We start from the raw sequence: 19,435 nt of genomic DNA, 5'->3' as shown, positions 1-19,435 counted from the left end.
CGGCTCCTCCAGCTGACGCGCAACGCCACTTCAGCGACGGAGCTCTCCGTCCTGCACTCGCGCATCCGGGTCCTCCCACGCTTCCGGTGTCGCTGAGCATTCTGGGAATTGTAGTTCAAAACCCCCCTACTCTCCATTCTGGAGGCGGTGCGAGAACTACGCTTCCCAGAGCGCCACGCGAGGGGAGCGCGGCGGCGGCGCTGGTTGACGGGAGGCGCTCCCGGTACCGGGTGAGGGGCTGGTGGTGTGCGGATCTGCGTTTCGCGGCCGGGCCCGCAGGGTACGGCGGGGTTTGGGGCGGCTCTGTGAGCGCGGTTGGGCTCTGAAAGGCGGGGACGGCGGTGAGGGCCGCGGTCTGTGAGGCAGCGGCAGGGTTCAGGGGGCTCCGCGGGGCCGGGCCGGGCCGGGGCTGCTGGTGGGCCTGGAGGGGGGCTCCAGGGCTGTGCTGTGTGCCCGGTGCCGGGCTGTTCGGGGACAGAGCCCTGCAGCCTGCCGCGCCCCCCCCCTGCTCTGTGCACTGCCCAACCCTCCCTTCACCTCTGGAACGCTTTTTTTGTTGTCTTTTCTGTATTACTTTTTTCCCCTGGCCTTTAGGCAGCGTTGTTTGACTTCAAAGCGGTTGTTCACCCGCACAAAGGTTGTCACTTCTAAAACTCTTTGCCCTGAGGTTCCTTTTTGAGTCTGTGCTGAACAAAAGAGCAGTTCCGATGCTGCGGGCTCTCGGTACTGCCGTGCCTCGCGTTTGAGCAGCTCCTCTCTGCCCTGTGCAAAGCCAACGAGCAGCAGTGCGTGCTGCTGGCAGCTGCTGTGCTGCTCTGTGTGCTTCTCAGCCCTGCGCTGCTGGCCGTTTAACTGCACGGCGTTATATTGTGACCAGCTGCTTGTATGGTGGGTGCTGTAGCAGCACTGCTGCTGGAGAGAAGAGAGTTTGGGGTAGGTGAGCGTTCCTACACACCTGCAGGGTACATTTGGCTGTGGGCTTGGTTTGGCTGTTGAACATCCCATAATGCTGTACGTGGGTCACAAACGAAGTGAGGGGACACCAACCTGCAGTATGCTCAGAGCACTCCTTCTGTATATCTGAATGCCACTGGCTTCTTTTCTGTGAGTCTTATGTGCAAGTTACTTTCAAGCTCTCTGTTAAGTCCTGAAGAAAACAAGTTTTGAAAGGAGAAGTGAGTTCACAGTGGATGCTGTGCTTTGTGTGATGAAACAGAGTTGAAGCTACTTGGAAGATCACCCCTCACTTACATGTGTTTGAACATTGGATCTTGGGGTGTTTGCATGCTTGCTTTTGTATCTGTGATTTGTCTTATGGCTGGCTTAAGAGTTACTGATCGATGAGAAATGTAACTTATTAATCTGATGTTGGGAAACGTTTAGATTGTGGAATGGAAGAACTTTGGAAATGATCTGCTTGTTAATGATTCCTTGCATCTGCTGCAGGAGCAGGATGTATACTCTGCTGTCTGGACTCTATAAATACATGTTCCAGAGGGATGAGTACTGCATCCTGATCCTTGGTTTGGACAATGCTGGTAAAACAGTAAGTGCTGTGTGTTACCTATTGCATAGAGCTTGCATGCAGTTCTAAACAGCCCCATCTCCAGAGATAAAACCTCTATCAGATAGATTAGTCTTTCTTTGTAGCATGAGTTATTTCAGCAATGTTACCCCCAAAGAATCAACTTTTATCTCGTATTTAAATTTAGCATAAGCTTGGATAATCCTGTAATCACTTGTGAGCCCTTCTTTCTGTACCGAAATAGGGAGCAAGAAAAATGCTTTGTTTCAAGGTTAGGGAGGGCATTGTCTGTTGGAACAGGACTCTGCAGTCATGAAAAAGCAGGTCTGGGGCAGGGTTACCCAAGGCAGTAGAATATTTGAGAGTAAATACTTTTTCACATTCCTTTTCAGACCTTCCTTGAACAGACTAAAACTCGATTTAACAAGAACTACAAGGGGATGAGTCTGTCAAAAATCACAACCACTGTAGGCTTAAACAGTAAGTAAATATGGATTGTTATTATTATTGTTGTTATTATTATGGTCTGCTTGCAAAGTTAGGCACTCATTCTTGAGTGTTTGAATTATTGGAGAGTAGACAAGACCAAAATAGTTCCTGCAAATGAAGGTCCTCTCTCCCAATCCTCCCCCTGTGTGTTTTTGTGAGAGAATAAAATCCACTGGCTTAGCTTATAAGAAAAGATAACCTTGAAGTCATGAAAACCTAAAGAAGCAGATGTTCCATTTCAGGGCTACACTCAGCAGTTAAGCAACATTTTGCTGGAATTCTTTGGCCTGATTCTGATATTATTTGTACTGATGTGGTTCTGTCTGTGGTTCTATCTGATATAATGGTGACTTTTTCCTCATGTATTGTTCTGTTGCTGGAAGTAGCTCTGTATGTGATTTGCTCCACCCCAGCACTCTCAGTGTCTGTGCTTTGGAGACCCTTTCAGTTTTCATTGGATTGTTTTTCCTTCTTTCCTTCCAGTTGGTACCATTGATGTTGGCAAAACTCGGCTGATGTTTTGGGATCTTGGGGGCCAGGAGGAGCTGCAGTCTCTCTGGGACAAGGTTGGAGATGCACTTTTCTCTTTTGGTCTCTTTCACAATGACAGAACTGTGATCCTGTAATAGTCATGCAGGTTTTGTGGTAACCTTAGTCTTCAGCATCAACCCTTTTCCAAAGGCTTCAATGTATCTTTGTGAAATTAGCAAAGATTGTGCTTCATATTTGCTGTAGTGGTAATGGACAGTAATTACCATTAGATACGAGGGTTGTGATGGCAGAGAGAAGCTCTTCAGGGCTTGTGGAGCCAATGTGCTTCTTCACCTGGCTTCATTCAGCAGCCAGCAAGCAGGCAATGCATTTCAATGCATTTTATGTGATGCCATTCCTCCCTCCAGACATCCGATGCAAACAGCTGGCTTTACGTGGTCGATCTCTTTCACGTGTATCAAAATCTTACCAAACAAAACAAAAATCTACAGGAGTAACAGTTGGCCCTGGCTGCTACAACACCAATGTATGTGTTGTCCTTTCAGTACTATGCTGAATCTCACGGTGTGATCTACGTTATTGACTCCACTGATGAGGAGAGGCTCTCAGAATCTAAAAGAGCTTTTGGTAAGTGTGCTGTGTTTGACCAGTCCTGTGATTTCATCGTGTTTCTTGTCACTGTTTTGTCATTGCCACTCTGTCTGGTCCTGCAGCCTGTTGCTGACACAGCCAAAGGACGTTTGCATCTTTGCATAATAAGTAACTGTTTATGAGGTGAAAGTCTGAAAGGTTGGAACAAATGAAAATACAGCACAAGGAGGATCTTCTTGCTTCATTGGGCAAGAAGGGTCTTGTATTTGCACAACTTTGCCTTCCAGAACTGGTTAAACCTCTGTTCTGTTTTCTGTTCTTTACAGAGAAGATGATTACTAGCGAAGCTCTGGAAGGGGTTCCCATTCTGGTGTTAGCTAACAAGCAGGATGTAGAGGTAAGATTATTTGCAGATGTGCTTCTTAAATGAGCAAACAGACCTTGGGAAGCTGGGCTCTGCGTTTGTGTTAAATGTATTTGATATTCCTGGGCTGATCCAGCAGTGGGCTTTCTCACTGCTGGAAACAATTCCTTTGAATTTAGTTTTTCCTTTTTTCTCCCAGCCCTTTTCCAGTGATGCAGGTAAGATTACTTACAGAGGCACTTTTCCCACCTGATTTGAAGCTTTTTTTGTAAACAGAACAGACTATAGCTGTTACAGATCAATGAGAAATGTAACTGTAACTGTATACAGGATGGCTTTCCTGTGCTGTGGCTCGGTATCTCAATTTGTTTTTCTTCTTGTTTATTCAGCAAAACATTGGTTAGTGAACTTTATGCTCTTCTGTGTTGTTTGTGGAATTCCAGTATGCAGTTGGAGAGATCAGTCTCTAGATGGAGCTAGAGACCGTTGGGAAAATCTGGAATAGGAACCTTTGCAGCTGTGATCAGTATCTGTTCCAAAGGGTGGCAGTGCTTCCAGCTCCCTTCCCCGGCCTGTACACCTGTCTCAGTGAGTGTACTTGTGTCAGATCCTTGACACTTCCATAGAAATCACTTTGGATATAAAGGTGGATTTTGTTGTTGTTCATTCCTACAGCACAGGAGACATTTGGGTGATCCTTAGGTTATCTAGGCACAGAAGGAAATGTAATTCCACTTTAGGGGCAGCATAAACTTCTGATCCACAATTCCTGATTTCAGGTCCTGACTTTGCTGTGAACTCTGGTGTATGGGAAAGATGAGTGTCTTTTCTGTGTGGAAACTAGAATGTTGCCTCTTGTCTTCCATGCAGCAGTACAGTAACAGTGAGCAATCTGCACTCTTATCTTTAGCCATTGAGATTTAAGTGCATGCAGTGACTTAAAAGCTGTTTGAAATTTCCTTATGTCCATACATGCGTTTTTTGTTGTGGTCATACTGCAGAGCTCAGTTCTTCTGGCACCCAAGCTGGGCCAAGGCAAACGAGTGGCTGCAAAGAGGTATTTGAAACAGGCTTTCAAGGTAAAAGCTATGAAGGTCTAGAGGCTCTGGGTGCAGCCTACAGCTTCAGTGCCTTCATGCAATCAAGAACTGTGATGAGATTAGCAAAGCTACACTGGCTGGAAGTATATCTATTTTCAAGTTAAATCTAAATTGTGGAGGTCTAATCATAGATGATCTTGGACGTGAACATGGAGTGAAGGGCCATCAGTGCTGTTAACAAAGCACTGAAGGGTCTACAGCATATTTCTGAGTAATTATTTAGGCTCTCTTAAGCAAGGGTTAGAAAATGGGAGGTCTTTTTTTCTCTTCCACTGATCTACCAGGAGGGAAGAACTTGGGAAGAAAATCGAACATTACAGAGTAATCAGTGGCACAGATTGTTCTGCTCTGGATCTCCAGACACGTAATTGAAGCAAAGAATTCTCCCCAGCATTCCTCTGCTGTTAACCCAGATCATCACGAGGGAAGATAAATGGTGTCTTCATCACTCTGGTATTTGTGGGTGAACAATAATGTAGGTTGGTTACATCTGTAAGGGTCAGAAGAATACTTGTGTTGTAACGTCTCCGAACTCTGACATGGATTGATGTTCTGAAGAGCAAGTGAGGGAAGTTTTTGACTCAATGCTTGAAATGCATGTGGTCTCATGAAGTGTGAGCTTTTTTTTGGCTCTGGTGCTAAACAGCCTGTAGAAAGAAATTCCTTTCTTAGCAGGCACCGCTACCCTGGGGTGAATTGCATCCACAGGGCGCTGCCAAGCACGAGTGATGTTTGGCATATCAGGAGGAGGAATACCACCACGGGCCATGAAGTAGCAGCTTTTCTATCCTGGAAACAATTTCTGTGACTCTTCTTTTGCCAGGAATATGCTCTGTGTTTAGCAGAGCTTCAATATTAGGGCATTCTGAAATGCTGATTAAATGCTGAGTCAAATGTGTGCTGTGGGAGGGCTGGTTTTGGTCCTGTTTGTTTTAAAGGAGCTGTGGCTTTGCTGGGGGCATTGATATCTGATAGGTAATATTGGGTGCTGACTCTCAAGTCAGAGTCCCACTTTTGGCCCATTTTGCTTTATTTGTTTGCTGCTGAGTAAACAGCAAAGTCAGAACTTTCTGTCTGCAGTTTTGATGTGAACACAGCATTTAAAAACCTGCCAACTCTCTGTGTTTCTGAGCTGTAAAATGGGGAACAGAATGCCTCACTTAGGGAAGCTGTTAGAAATACTGGCACAAGTAAGCTAAAAAACAAGTCTGTGGAACTGGAGTGTTGTGTGATGTCTTTGGGAGGAGGTCTTGCAGTCCTGGAGATGGGATAAATGTTGGAAATTTAGTTTGAAGTTAGTGGAATATTGGAAAGCTTCTGTGTGTCTTTGGGAAATGAGAAGAGTGGTGGTGACTGCTGCAGTGTGCTTGTGAAGACTCCTGCTGTTCTCTTTTTTTGCCATACAGATGTTGGAAAACAAACCTTCCACACGATGACCATTCTGAATTCCAGCTGAAGAAGTACTGCAGCTTCTCTGTTAAGTTAGTTTTAATTTAAAATAAGCTTCCATAAAAATAATGTAGCACAGAACATAGGCCAGGTTGGTTAGAATCATTATTTTTTTGGGGGGGGGCCTTATTATTATTAGCTGCCTTATTAACATTAGCTCCTTCCCTATTTCCATTCTGCCAGTTACCCTGGAGGTGGCTGGGAAGCCCATACTTGAAGCTTTGCCCTGGCATGACTGTGCCTCAGAGAGCCTGCATGCAATGATGATTGTCTTTAGGGGAAGTGGAGGTGGATATCTGACTCCTCAACTTGTGATTTTCCTCTGCTGTGGTAGATAGCATCACTGCAGAAAGGTCAGCTGTGGATTTTATTATTGTAATGTTGCTCTGTTGATGTGATCACGAATCCAGTTTCCCTAGTTTGCTCTCTGGTTTCAGCTGGGAGACAAAACACATCTATAAACAATAGTTTTGTAATGGAGATAGGAGGAAAAGAGAGGAACTTGGAAGCCACAGCTGACATTTTCTCTTAAGCACGAGAAGCTCAGATGCTCCTGGTTGGCAGTGAATGTCATACAGAAAGTAAGCTGCATGTTTCAGAAACCTGAACAAACTGATCATTTGGAAATAATCTCTCACCCATCTTCCGTGCCTACTGGTGTGAATTCCAGCTCCCAAGTCCGGGTTACTCCTGTGAAGTTAGTATGTGAGATATATATTTTTATTGTATTTTATTTTATTCTTTTACTATTTATCCAACTGGTGACAGGTCTTCTTCAGGAGTTTTGTAGTTTCTCATTTGGCAAAAATCTTGCAGTGAGTTACAGTGGCTTTGGTGCACGAAGTAACCAAAAGAAAGTGCAAAGCCTTTGACATGGTCTCTCACAGTGTCCTTCTGCAGAAACTGGCTGCCCGTGGCTTGGACAGTTTTACCCTCCATTGGATAAGGAACTGGCTGGAGGGCCGTGCTCAATGGTGGTGGTCAATGGAGTGAAGTCCAGCTGGAGACCTGTTACAAGTGGTGTCCCCCAGGGGTTGGTGCTGGGGCCCATCCTGTTTAATGTCTTCATTGATGACTTAGATGAAGGGATTGAGTGCACCCTGAGTAAGTTTGCAGATGACACCAAGTTGGGAGGTGGTGTCGATCTGCCTGAGGGCAGGGAGGCCCTGCAGAGGGATCTAGGTAAGCTGGATCACTGGGCTGAGGTGAATGGGATGAGGTTTAACAAGGCCAAGTGTCGGGTCCTGCACTTTGGCCACAACAACCCCAGGCAGCGTTACAGGCTTGGGGATGAGTGGTTGGATGATTGTGAAGAGGAAAGGGACCTGGGGGTGCTGGTTGGTGCTCAGCTGAACATGAGCCCACAGTGTGCCCAAGTGGCCAAGAGGGCCAAAGGCATCCTGGCCTGCATTAGAAATAGTGTGGCCAGCAGGAGCAGGGAGGTGATCATCCCCCTGTACTCAGCACTGGTGAGGCCGCACCTCGAGTGCTGTGTTCAGTTTTGGGCCCCTCACTACAAGAAAGACATTGAGGCCCTGGAACGTGTCCAGAGAAGGGCAACAAAACTGGTGAGGGGTCTGGAGCACAAGTCTTATGAAGAGAGGCTGAAGGAGCTGGGAATGTTCAGTGTGGAGAAGAGGAGGATCAGGGGAGACCTCATTGCACTCTACAACTTCCTGAAGGGAGGCTGTGGTGCAAAAGGGTCTGGCCTCTTCTCCCAGGCAAATAGTAGGACCTGAGGAAACGGACAGAAGTTGTACCAGAGGAGGTTTAGGTTGGATATTAGGAGAAACTTCTTCTCTCAGAGGGTGGTCAGGCACTGGAATGGCTGCACAGGGAGGTGGTGGAGTCGCCGTCCCTGGCAGCGTTCAAGAGGCGCCTGGATGAGGAGCTACGAGAGATGGTTTAGTGCTTGTGGTACTGATAGGAATGGGAGGGTGGTTGGACTGGATGATCTTGCAGGTCGTTTCCAACCTTGTGATTCTGTAACGTTTCTGGATCTCTCTGGTTGCAGCTGAAGGTTTGAACTGAGGTCATAAGAAAATACAGTCATCAAAAGTTGCACAACAAATGGATTCGAGGAATTCACAGTGGAAAATCACAGTTCTGAATTCCGGGGCACTGTGTGAATTGGGTGTCATTAAACTCTCAGGTCATTTCTTAAGAACGCTTCTCAGTTACAAGCACTGAGGTTTGCTTATTTCTCACACTACCATCCCCACGTTGGTTTGCCCTGTCAAGTTTCTCCAGAAGCAGCATTCTGCAAAATGGGTTGCTGGTATCATTCCTTTCTATCCTTCTGCTGAGTTAAGACCCAGGCTTACAGAAGGCTGAATTCCTGACTGCGTGTCATCTCTACAATCAAAACAAACTTACATGTGGCTTAATCCTCCGGCCTCACAAGGATCTGATGTGGCATTTGAGTAAACACGTGCCTAAAACATGTGTTTGAGCCTTGCTGAGGGCCTATAATCTCTTAACAGAAAGAGGAAGAGAGCTGGGCTCGTGGCCAGCAGAAGTGCTTAAATGGATTGTCCAAGGCTTCCGAGCACTGAGATCAGAATAGGTTTTAAAAGCTGGTGCCTAATTCCAGTCTTCAGTGAGCAGACCTCAGCGTCAGTAGGGCAATTTGCTTGTCTTGTAACCCTAAGAACAAAGGATTTCTGATGTCAGTCTGTTTTGTCAGGAACATAACGTGCTGATTTATTGGTTTTTGTTACGTCTGTGTGTCTTTTAACCTTGCTTCCCAGTAATCTCTTAGCAAATGTACAGAATTGCAAGAGCTGATGGTGAAGTGACACCAGGATCCTGGAAATGCTTTCTGTGCTATCAGCATTTTCTTCCATGTGTGGAATGCCAACAAACAGGGAAGGCTGTGCCTTTAACGTCAAAGAACGCCCTGGGAACCTAAGAAAGGTGGCACTCAGCATGTTCTGAAAGCACACATCAGGCAGGGCACTGGCATTGGGTGGGCTGCACAAGCTGGTGTGGCTGGGATCCTGCTAAGTGCCATTTCCAAAGGGTTGGTGAATAGCTGTGCTCCCACAGGACTTGTGTGTGATGGTTGGGGCAGGGTTACCTGCAGGGTGCAAGGCTGTGCTTCCATCACGGCTACTGAAAAGAGGTTGAAAAAGCTTTTTTTTTTCTTAATGAAAGGAAAGTGAATGTGCTGTGTTCGTGTGTGAGGGGAATGGGGGTGTTAACTGACATCACTGTGCCATCTTGGCTGGAGCAGAACTGGGGATGTGGTAGGATTTGTGTTGGTAGCCCTCTGTCTGCTGCAGCATAGAAAGAAAGCTCTCGTTTTGATTTTCTTTGCAGACTTGTCTGTCAATACCTGACATCAAAACAGCATTTAGTGACTGCATTAACAAAATTGGGAAGAGGGACTGCCTAACACAAGCCTGCTCTGCTCTGACTGGGTGAGTAGGGAACTGCTGATGTTCTGGTTAACAGAACAGCCGTGTAGTGCCATGCGAGATCAGCGTGACGGAGTGCAGAACCATGGTGAGGGAGCTGCTTTTCCTTCCCAGCAGCAACAGACACGGTTGTGAACCTTGAACTTTCACCAGGTCAGCAACTCCATCTGCAAATCCCTTCTATAAAGCATTATGAAAATATTCCAGCCCTGTCTGCTCACAGGCGCAAAGTGATGGGGGCGTATGGAGCTGGTGATGCTTCTCCTTTGTTTTTCCTTCCCCATGCATGTTAATCCTTGCAGTGGTTCATTTGTTGCAGCTCCTGGCTTTTATGCAGTAAGTCAATTGAAAATGCAGCTGTTTATGACACTGCTGGGGCAGTGAGTGATGTTCCATTGCTGGAGGAGTAATTAGGATTTTGCTTTCATGTTTTTGGGCGTATAGATGAGCTTTGTTATATAGATAATATACAGGGCTGTCTGATAGAGCTTGTGTGCCTGGGAATCGTGTGGTTTAAGGCACAGTGACTAGAACAGACCAAAATTTGGGAGGCTGGGATATTTCTTCATGCCTGTGCAGCTGCGTGCCATGGCCTTGACCAGGCCACCCAGTTCTCAACATCTTGGCATCATTATGGTGCATTGTGTTTTGTAATACTTGGGCAACACTTTCATTTCTTGAGTGAAAAGTGTTGTTTGGCATTAAGACAAAAGTGCTGCGAGAGATGGCTGGAGAAACTCCTGGCTGAATTACTACCTGAAGGACTGAACCCAGAGCTCTGAGATTCCTTCTCTTTTTTTGATGTAACCACAAAGCTGTAACATAATACAAGCTACTGGGAAACACAAGTAAAGCTTCTAAAACCATGGGGAAAAAATCTCAGCTGCCTACATTACTAAGAACCAAATGCTGTTAAGCAGATGAATGACCACCACAACAAAAACAATGGGTAAGCACTGACTGGAAGAGGAGCATTAGATAATAACCTTATGAAACACAACCTTTACCAGTGTGGTTTTCATACAAACACTTCTATTTTTGATCTCTGTGGAAATTCCTTGCAGAATTTCATTTGGAGTTTGCACTAATAAAAATACTGGTAGAAATCCAGTCTGGGAAGCTGTGCAGAGCAGTTTATTGCTTGGCAACCTCAGCACAGATGATTACAGAAAGTTGGAGCCAGATTGGAATATGTGATACAGCTAGCCTGGGACTTGCAGCAAATAACCTCAAACCAGCTGACTGTCCAGTGCTCTAACATTCAAGGTTTCTCCAGAGTTGATGTCTCATCAAGTTGGACGCAGACTTGTGGAAACAACCGAGAAACAAAACGTGGGCTTTAAATGCCAAATTGAAAAACATCCGATTGCCGCTGTTTGGGGGTTTGAGAAGCTTCGGTAGTAATGCCAGCAGTGAAGTGCAGGGCAGGACCCTTTGCTTTCAGTAAGTTGTCAGCTAGGACCTACATCCACCACGTTTTCGTGTTTTAATCTTGCCTGCCTGTCTTATTTCCTCAGCAAAGGTGTGAACGAGGGAATTGAATGGATGGTGAAGTGCGTGGTGAGGAACATTCATCGGCCGCCGAGAAAGAAGGACATCACGTAAGAAACCCAAGGCAGCCAAGGAATGGACATTCTCTTCCCACACAGCTTAGTGTTCTCTTTAAAGAAGGTGGTCCACCAGATTCCTATTACACCTGATTCTTTCCGAAGTTTGGAGACAGACATTCTCTTTCTTTGTCTAAAAAACCTGAGCAAAGGATTCCAGCTGGGGTTGGGGGGAATCTCTTACATCAAGTATTAAGCCATTGACCTGAGAGCATAGACTGAGCGGCAATCTGTGCTTTGTTGCAGATGCAAAGAACTTCATTTTCTACTTTGTATTACTTTGTGATTCTTGATTTATTAGTCTGATGGGCTAGAGGCCAGTAATGTGGAACTCTCCTCCCTTGAAGGAACTGAATAAGTGAATATGAAAGGGGAGGGAGCATGGGGAATGGCTCTCCCTTCTCTCTGAGAAGATGCCTTGCTGCTCCCACCCCATGGCTACTAAAGGTGGTGTTACTGGCCCTGTTATGCTTTTGTTTGTATGATGGGGAGAGACAGTGTTGATTATAACTCAGTTTTCAGTTGGCACGTTGATCCATGACTTTTACCTGTGGTAAATGCAATATGGAAGCCAACCTGTAGCACAGTGATACACTGTTTGAAAAGGGTATTCTTAACAGGACGTGAGGCACTGCCTTGCTTTGACTGCCAGTCTCTGCTGTGCACTCTTTATTGTAAGAACAATTGATTGCCTTGTTTAACTGGAATGAATTGGGGCACTCTGTGTTTAATGTCTAGGCCAAAATCTGAACCTCTGGGCAGGGAGAAAATCAGTCTGCAATAAAGCTTCCTGCTCCTTTGAATTCTCTTGTGGAAACAACTTCTCTTGTAGCCTACCCAGGTCGTAGTTCTGTGGGCATGTCTCTAACATTTCTCCCAGTACCTCTTTGAAAACATCTGGGTGCATTTTGGGGTAGTTTGGCGTTATTCTTTGTGTGGCTGAGTTACTCTTGGCACTGGTGGGCATTCGGTGCTGTTTGCTCCTGATGAAGGGAACATTGTTCTGGCTCTGTTTGAGTGAGATGGATGGTGATATTTGTTTAAAGATATGTTATCTGGGGTCTGCCAAAGACCTTTGTGTTCAGTGTTCTGTGTACAACTTACTGCCATTTTTTTTTTCCACCAAAGCATTCAGTTCCTTGCTTTGAGTCAAGGTGTGAAGGAACCTGAGGTATGTCATGAAGTACATGCAGCCTGAACAGCATCTTTCTTCTACACAGCACTGGGACAGGAGAAGGCCAGGCAGTTGTCATGGAAGAAAAACAGTGATTGGTACAGAATGGAAGTGATTCCAGAATCTGGTTCAGATCCCTTAGAGTTTCCTGCTGTTAGAACAGATGGTATTACACACTGCCTGAGTTGGAGTGGTGTAAATGTCAGTGCTGTATCCCAGGAGAACTAAACAGCTAAAACAAGAGATGTCAGTAGGTTTCTTTAGACCCAATAACCCATCTCAGGTTTCCTGTGCACTCTGTTGATGTCAAAAGAGAAGATTACTTGCAAGATCATTCACCTGCTGTAAGTAGTGGCTCTTTTTGTAGGTGCTGCATGTTTTATAAGGCTGAAAGCTTCAGGTGGACAAGAGAATTGGATGAGGGACATCTCTCCCAGCTCTGAAAGCACAAGGGTTTTCCAGGTAACTGTGGTCCTGGCTGTTGCTTCAGTTTGCAGGGCTGATGCCAACAATTAGGCTGATGATGTAAAACAGTGACAGGAGAAGAAAAGCTCCTTGCTGGGAGATAAAATTCTTCAGTCAACTAAAGTGAAATACCAGTTTAATTGGATACCAGGGGTTTTCCAAGCTTTCCCCATACCTTTCTCAGATCTCTTTCTCACAGTAGGAGATCAGAGAGGAGAAACAGTTTTGAGCTTGAGGAAGTAGCTGTTCTCATAAGTGTCTAGACACCAAGAATGTTTTGTGGCACATACCAAAGCAAACATTTTGACTTCAAAATACAAGTTCTCATGCTTGGGAATGGTTTTGTTGTTTTTTTTCTTTTTTGCCTGGAAAAATGCATCAGCTTTGGTGCAAAAGTAGGAGCATGCTCTGATGTCCACAGAAGTCAGGGAGGATTTCTCTGAAACTGGCATTGGAGGTTTCTATACAATTCTGAGTTGACTTCTAGCACAGTCACAGCAGGTTCTGGATGGGGCAGGTGGAGCTGCTTGGCACTTTAGGTGTGTTTCAGAACAAGCTTAGCAGTCAGATTTTTCCAGCATGACAAAGTGCACCTACCTGGTACTGTCACAAGATTTCTGAGTGCAGCCCAGTAAGCAAACACAGTCAGAGCAATTCTGGTATTGCTTTGTGTGTCCTCCGTGCTGCAGCGTGACTGCAATGAGTGAATTCAGCTGATAAATGCAAGATAAAAGTCTTGCTGTGCAAGCATGACCTGCACTTGTACCTCACTGATGGTGTACAGCATGCAGCTGCTCTGTGTGAAGCAAAGAGAGCAGAGTGCTGCTCAGTCAGCTGGGGTTTTTGGTTGCATTTGCTCTACATGACCGTAAGCAGGTACACAAGGACAACTCACTGCTTCAGTTGATTTTTTAGTTCAGCTTCAGTCTGTGTAAACAGGTTTATAGTGCTAATGATGCTTTGGGACAGTCCTATGGAGAAGGATGGAGTGGGTATGGAAGAAGCATTCTCAGAAAGGATGATACATGGTACATAAGCACCACTAAAACAATCTGCTTGGCACAGTCGGAGGTGCCATGCTGGTAGCAGTTTTGTGTCCTGACCAGTGATCTCATCAGCTGTTCATCATAATTCAGACTCCTGCTTTTATTTAAGTCCTTACAGGAAGCACAGACTAATGTTTAAAATGCTTCTGCATTGCAAGCAGGTCCCCAGAAAACCTTCAAGGAAAGGAAGGACATTTCTAAGCTGATAAAAGTGAGCAGTTCTTCAGATTTTGGATACCTTCAAGAAGGGCCTGCTTTGCCTCTCCCCATTCACAACAATTCATTTATCTGAACAGCTGCTTTCTATTCCACAACAAATTCGTCTGAGTAATCACTTTATCCTTTGATTGCTTTACACTGAGATGAAACCAAATGGCCCAGGACAGCAGTAGGTGTTGCACTTGCCTGGTTTGAACATTAACAGAAGATTAATTTTCTCTCACCCCTCTGGAATTTCCCTACTGGCAAACATTTATTAGCTGTTAGCAACAGGAGACAACAACATTGCTGAAGAACAATAACCAAAAAAGCACTTTCAGTGCTTTTGAACTCTCTGCTCATTGTAGTGCTGCCTGCATGGTGGCAATTGGATCAGCTGGAAGGTGTGGAACAGCTCTTCTGGCTGCCCTTAGTCTTTTCTGCCCTACCATCTCCTGCACTGCTACCACGTCCATCTGTTCAGCTGAGGTGAGGATCTGCCCTTCCACACACAGGAATCTCAAACCAAAGGCCATTGTTCTGTGAGCCTGGAAGTTTGCTTCTCTCCAGCAGCGATGTTTCCACTGAACACGAGGCGGTCTGCTTCGTCATGATTTCCAGAAGAGCTCATGGATAACTGTGAGGTACCACTGTGGGTTTGGAAAATAAACATTTACTGCAGTCCTCTGCTGAGAAGCTGGATCAGAGTACGTACAAGGCTTGGGATGGATTTAGGTAATGTCATGTGCTGAAACAGTATCGTGGAACTTGTCTGCCAGCAAGAAAACCAGTTTGAAGAGGGAACTTCCAAAGAGAACTGCTAAGAAAGGCAAAGAGGGGTGCTGGCACTCGTCTTCCCCATCATGCCTTCAAATCACAGGTTTCAGAAACCATCTGATCGATGTGCATGCTGGCTGATGGGCAGCCACACAGCTTATCCACACAGCAGGTTCAGCTCTGCCTGCAGCACTGCTCCTCTTTCCCCAAAAGCAGCACAGCGGTCTGCCTTCAGTCTTGGGCCCCTTTTTAGAGGCTGAAAGAAGTGACTCCAAGTGCTTGCCTTTGCCTGAAAGCAAGCTGGGCAAGCAATAAGCAAGAGAGCAGGCTGAACTGACTGTGCCAGGCAGAACGTGGGCTGGGTACCCTCTCAGAATCCCTTTTGGCACAGCTTTCCATTAACATTTGACTCAAATCTGCCTGTGGGGAGATAAGAGGCATGGGAGAGCACTTGTCAGGACAAAGAGTCCAGAGAAACCAGGGCAAGTGCTTTTTCACAATGGCATTTTGTTATTGTCTTTCTTGAAGTTGGAAATCCCACACAAAAGCTCTCCCCTGTGTAACGTAGCCATTATTTGGTGTGCTGGACGTCAGACTTTTCATGCAGTTTTGTTTCTGACACACTTTTGAAACCCCTCAAAGAACTGTTGTACCGTTCTTCTGGTAAGCCCAGCTTCTGTGATAACCACTGGGGGCTTTCCATTTGTTTTTTCTAGGCAGGTTCTGGCTCTTTTATATCCAAAACCAGTTCCCAAGAATACAGCCCCAGCCAGTTGCTTTCAAACATCTTTATCTGCACAGCTTACATCTGATCACAGGAATCTTCAGCTACGGTACCCATTACCTCATAAGGGAGTGCTGATTGTGTTTAATGATGAGAGCAGCACGATGCTGACAGCAGCCAGGGCCTGAGTAGGGAATGGCTGAGGGCTGGGGCACAGCTTGTGCAGCACAGCATGCAGTGTCACTGGGGGAAAACATGACCCCATTTCTGACGTCAGATTCTAAGAGGAACAAGGAGCACAGAGCCCTGCAATGACCAACAGCTCAGCTGAGGAATCGTGCCTGACATTTATATTTAAACACAACATCACTTGCTGGAGCTGGGAGGGAACCTCCTCATTCCCACTCAGAGGCACCGTCTTTCCTTAAAGCTGAAGGCTTCTGGTTCTAGACTGAGACCACATTGTCCACATCCTTTTTCCAAGGACATCAGGAGGGCAGTGCAAACTGCTGCCTTCGCAGCCTTGTCTCCCACTCGTTGCCATAGGGGACGAAGCAGCAGTCATCACCATGAGGCAGCAGATAAATTTGGTTAAGAACTCACGGGGTGAAAGATCCCTTCCATGAAACAAAGCCAGGGCCAGCAGAATACACGGGAAGTGCACTCACACCCTGCTCATGAGCAATGCCTCCTTTCTGTGCACAGCTGTAGGTGGCAGTGCCTCTGCAAAGCCACTCACAAACACTGCTTGCACTTCTTCCATCCAGTCCTCTGCTACCGGTGCAGCTGTGATGAGAGTGAGCGTTGCACCGTGGAGGATTCCAACGCTTAAGCCCTCGTTCCTCACTGTAAGAATTGCTTTCTATCTGATCTTCTTCAGGCACAAGCAGGCAGCAAGGTGGGCGCTGCAAAGCTCTGCCAGGGCACGGAGGTGGCTGCCAGCTCCAACAAGCACAAAAGCACGTGGTAAAAGCTTCATCCTTTGGACTAGGCGTCCTTCAGCCAGGTGGATGCCAGGCTCAGTGTTTTGTAGCATCACAGAGTGGTTTGGGTTGGAGGGGACCTTAAGGACCATCTTCTTCCAAACCCCACACCGGATTCCCAAAGCTCCATCCAACCCAACCTTAAGCACCTGCTGAGGTAGGGCACCCACTGCTTCTTTGGGAAGCCTCAGAGTAAAAGAATTTCCCCGACACCTAACCCTGCATCTCCCCACTTTTAGCTTAAAGCTCTCCTCTCTCATCCTATTCCCACACTCACTGGTAGCATCACCCCACAGCTTCCCTATAGCCCCCTTTATGCACTGGAAGGCCACAGTGAGGTCTCCCCAGACCCTTCTCCATGCAGTGCAGCCCCAACTCTCAGCCTGCCCCCATAGGAGAGGTGCTCTCCTGCTTATCCTCACAGCCCTCCTTTTGTTTACAGGCACTAATTAAAGTCAGTTCCACTGCAGCTTCTAGAAATCTTTGTTTCCTATATACCATAAGTGCTGCTTTAAGGACAAGCTGTAAAATTATTTGGATCTTGTTTTCCTGAAACAAAAACCTGCAGAGTTTGTGTTCCAGTTCAGCTCCCAGCCAAGAGCTGCTGCACAGTCTCAGAAACCAAACAACCTGGCTCCAGCTTTTCTGCAGATGCCCTTAAGCAGCATATTTTTGAGTCACTCTACAGAGGAGAGTCCCATAGAGGCGAGAGGAACTCTTTGTTCTCAGCAGTAAGTGTTACAAAGAGCACTTCCTCACTGCACATCTGAGCAATAACATCCAAATGAGTGCCTTTCACTCGGTGTTCAGGGTGTGTAGATCTAGTGACCAAATCCCACCACCTACCCAGGCGTGCTTTGGTAGCTGGGGAACAGACACCAAACAAGGCTCATCTTCAGATCTTCTGCCTGAGGCTGTGTTTAATCCCCACCTGCACTGAAGAGCACAGTTCAGCAGCAAAGCCTTTGCACTGCAGGTGGAAGCACAGGGAGAGATCACCCATGAAGGGGGAAAAGAAGAGAAAGCAGCTGCCCCCAAGCAGCCTCATCCTCTGCAAGGCTGTACCCACACTGTCAGCATAGCAGGAGTTCTGACAGCTCCTCTTTGCGCCATGAGAAGAGGCAGAATCACAAGGCACTGTGTGCCACACTGTGCAAGACCTAATAAATGCCTCGTGAGTACAACTGCTGTACCAGAAGGCATGGAATGGCTGTAAACCAGAGGTGCTGAATCACTGGCCTGGTTGTTTCTGCATGATGTCATTATCAGCACCCAACAGGCAAAACTGGGGGGAAAGAATTTGCTTTTTATCGTGCCAGATCTGATTTTTCCTTTGAGGCTCAGCCGCAAATTGAGGAATGCACACTCCTTATCTTTGCGTTTCCCAGCTAAATATTCCTTGTGCTGCTTCTGGGAAGGCTGAGCAAAGTCTGATAACTCACCTACCAAGTTCCAGCGACGAGGAAGGAAGTGCAGAGACACAAATAGAAACCAGCATTGGAAAATCTGCCCGTGAGACTGATGCGATCTCTGCAAGCCTTCATCCAACCCCTTGCACACAGAGCTGAGGACGCCCTTCAACCCCACACAGCTGAGAGCAGCAGCCCCCCAGCGCACATTCCTGCTGACCTCATGTGTTTGGGAAGTCATCCTTCCCTCCTAATTCCATAGAAAAATGACCAAACCTCCCCACTCCACGTTCTCTGCATTGAAGCTAAGTCATGGCACAGCTGTGCTATGTGCAGCACTGCTGGGAAAGCATCAGCTGAGGATCAGGGCTGGCACAGAGTGCCATTGGGAACCTGCCCAGCAATGGCACTCCATGAGGCCAGGGCTCTGACTTCCAACATTGCTCAGCCACTTTGGGGGCAGCAGGCTGTGCGAGCCTCCATTGTGTAAGATGGAAAATAGAAGTGTTTTCCAAGGCTAATTGCTTTGAGAAGACCCTGTTTTGGGATGGTGGTGCATGAAGTGCTTGTTGTTCTCAGCAGAGAGTGCTGTGTGAGGAAATTGTAGCTGCAGCCATTCTGAGCTTCTTGACCTTGTTTCCCAGAAAACTGTTGTAAGCTGAAAGGCATCAAAGCTTACCAACATATTCAGTATTTTCTCAAGCTAAGAGGCGGCGGTGCTCAGAATGAGACCTGGGTGTTACGACAGGCTGGAAACTCAGGAGAACCAAATGATGGCTGAACACGTGAAGAAATCTGCTTCAGATGTGACCCAGTTTGCTGCACAAATTCCTCTAAGTGACCTCTTAGGCTTCTCAGAGCAAAAGCAAACTCAGCTATGAAGGACAACGGTCCTGCCTACACCCACTTCAATTCTTGCAAACAAGTCAATGAATCTACGTAGAGAGATGCATGTGGTTGGAGGATATTCACCTGTTCTTGCCCTACACAGCAGCTGGCAACAATAATTTTGTTTTCTGAAACGTGCTTCTTGCAGAGATCCCCTTCAAAACGTGGAACCTGGAAAGCTCATCACATTTTCCAGTGGGGAGAGATGGAACCTTTGGCACCCAGGTGGACGGAGAGGTGGAGCAACCCCCACCTGCCCTGTGCCCCAAGGGGGCCCTTCAGCAACGCTGGGAACACGTGGGGTTGCTGAAGGACTGACAGCGACAGACCCAACTGTTTTATTCTTGTGGGGTCACCATCCCTGGAGTTGTTTCAGAGCCATGGAGATGTGGCAATGAGGATCATGGGCATGGTGGGGTGGGATAGACTGGGGGATCTTAGAGCTCTTTTTCAACCTTCACAGTTTTCTATGATTCTTACCTGGTGTGCAGGGCCTCTCAGTTCCCATTTGTCCGACCAGCCCAGGCTAGGAACAGATCACAGCTGCTGCATCACCTCTCATTTACTCTTTGAGCCTTTGTGCTTTCAGGAAGCTCCTCAAACCCTGAAGGGAACAGAAATCATAAGCTGAGAAGGGAAAGAAATCAGGAAGGGAGGGATAAAATCCTGGGGGAGAACAACAGCTCCCCGAGCTCACACGTGTTCGTGAGCACCAGCAGCACGGGCCGTGTCAGT

At 46.7% G+C, this 19,435-nt stretch overlaps 1 protein-coding gene across 3 annotated transcripts; it reads left to right on the top strand.

The window, feature by feature from the left end:
* The first annotated feature begins 159 nt into the window (after positions 1 to 159).
* On the top strand, positions 160 to 11,839 carry ARFRP1 (ADP ribosylation factor related protein 1). Of its 3 annotated transcripts, none has more exons than XM_042884799.1 (8): positions 160 to 230; positions 1,447 to 1,546; positions 1,918 to 2,005; positions 2,498 to 2,580; positions 3,052 to 3,133; positions 3,424 to 3,494; positions 9,332 to 9,432; positions 10,947 to 11,839. In XM_042884799.1, the coding sequence occupies exons 2-8, from the start codon at positions 1,454 to 1,456 to the stop codon at positions 11,032 to 11,034; spliced, it is 606 nt and encodes a 201-aa protein (XP_042740733.1). In that variant the 5' UTR covers positions 160 to 230; positions 1,447 to 1,453; the 3' UTR covers positions 11,035 to 11,839. The 3 variants fall into 3 exon arrangements, with proteins under 3 accessions (XP_042740733.1, XP_042740734.1, XP_042740732.1); XM_042884800.1 differs by having other exon boundaries at positions 198 to 230; positions 1,453 to 1,546; XM_042884798.1 differs by having other exon boundaries at positions 202 to 280.
* The last annotated feature ends 7,596 nt before the right edge of the window (positions 11,840 to 19,435 follow it).

The sequence above is a fragment of the Lagopus leucura genome, unplaced genomic scaffold, assembly GCF_019238085.1.
Source record: "Lagopus leucura isolate 7727_CA_CO unplaced genomic scaffold, USGS_WTPT01 Super-Scaffold_100045, whole genome shotgun sequence".
NCBI lineage: Eukaryota > Metazoa > Chordata > Aves > Galliformes > Phasianidae > Lagopus > Lagopus leucura.
The sequence above is the reverse complement of the archived record's forward strand: the minus strand, read 5'-3'. Positions and strand labels throughout refer to the sequence as shown.

Bases quoted from the DNA above. Each gene is read 5' to 3' on its own strand.
- ARFRP1 (XM_042884799.1), top strand. From the start codon at position 1,454: ATGTATACTCTGCTGTCTGGACTCTATAAATACATGTTCCAGAGGGAT. The intron at 3,495-9,331 runs GTAAGATTATTT...TTTTCTTTGCAG, and splicing joins CTAACAAGCAGGATGTAGAG to ACTTGTCTGTCAATACCTGA. The intron at 9,433-10,946 runs GTGAGTAGGGAA...TTATTTCCTCAG, and splicing joins GCCTGCTCTGCTCTGACTGG to CAAAGGTGTGAACGAGGGAA.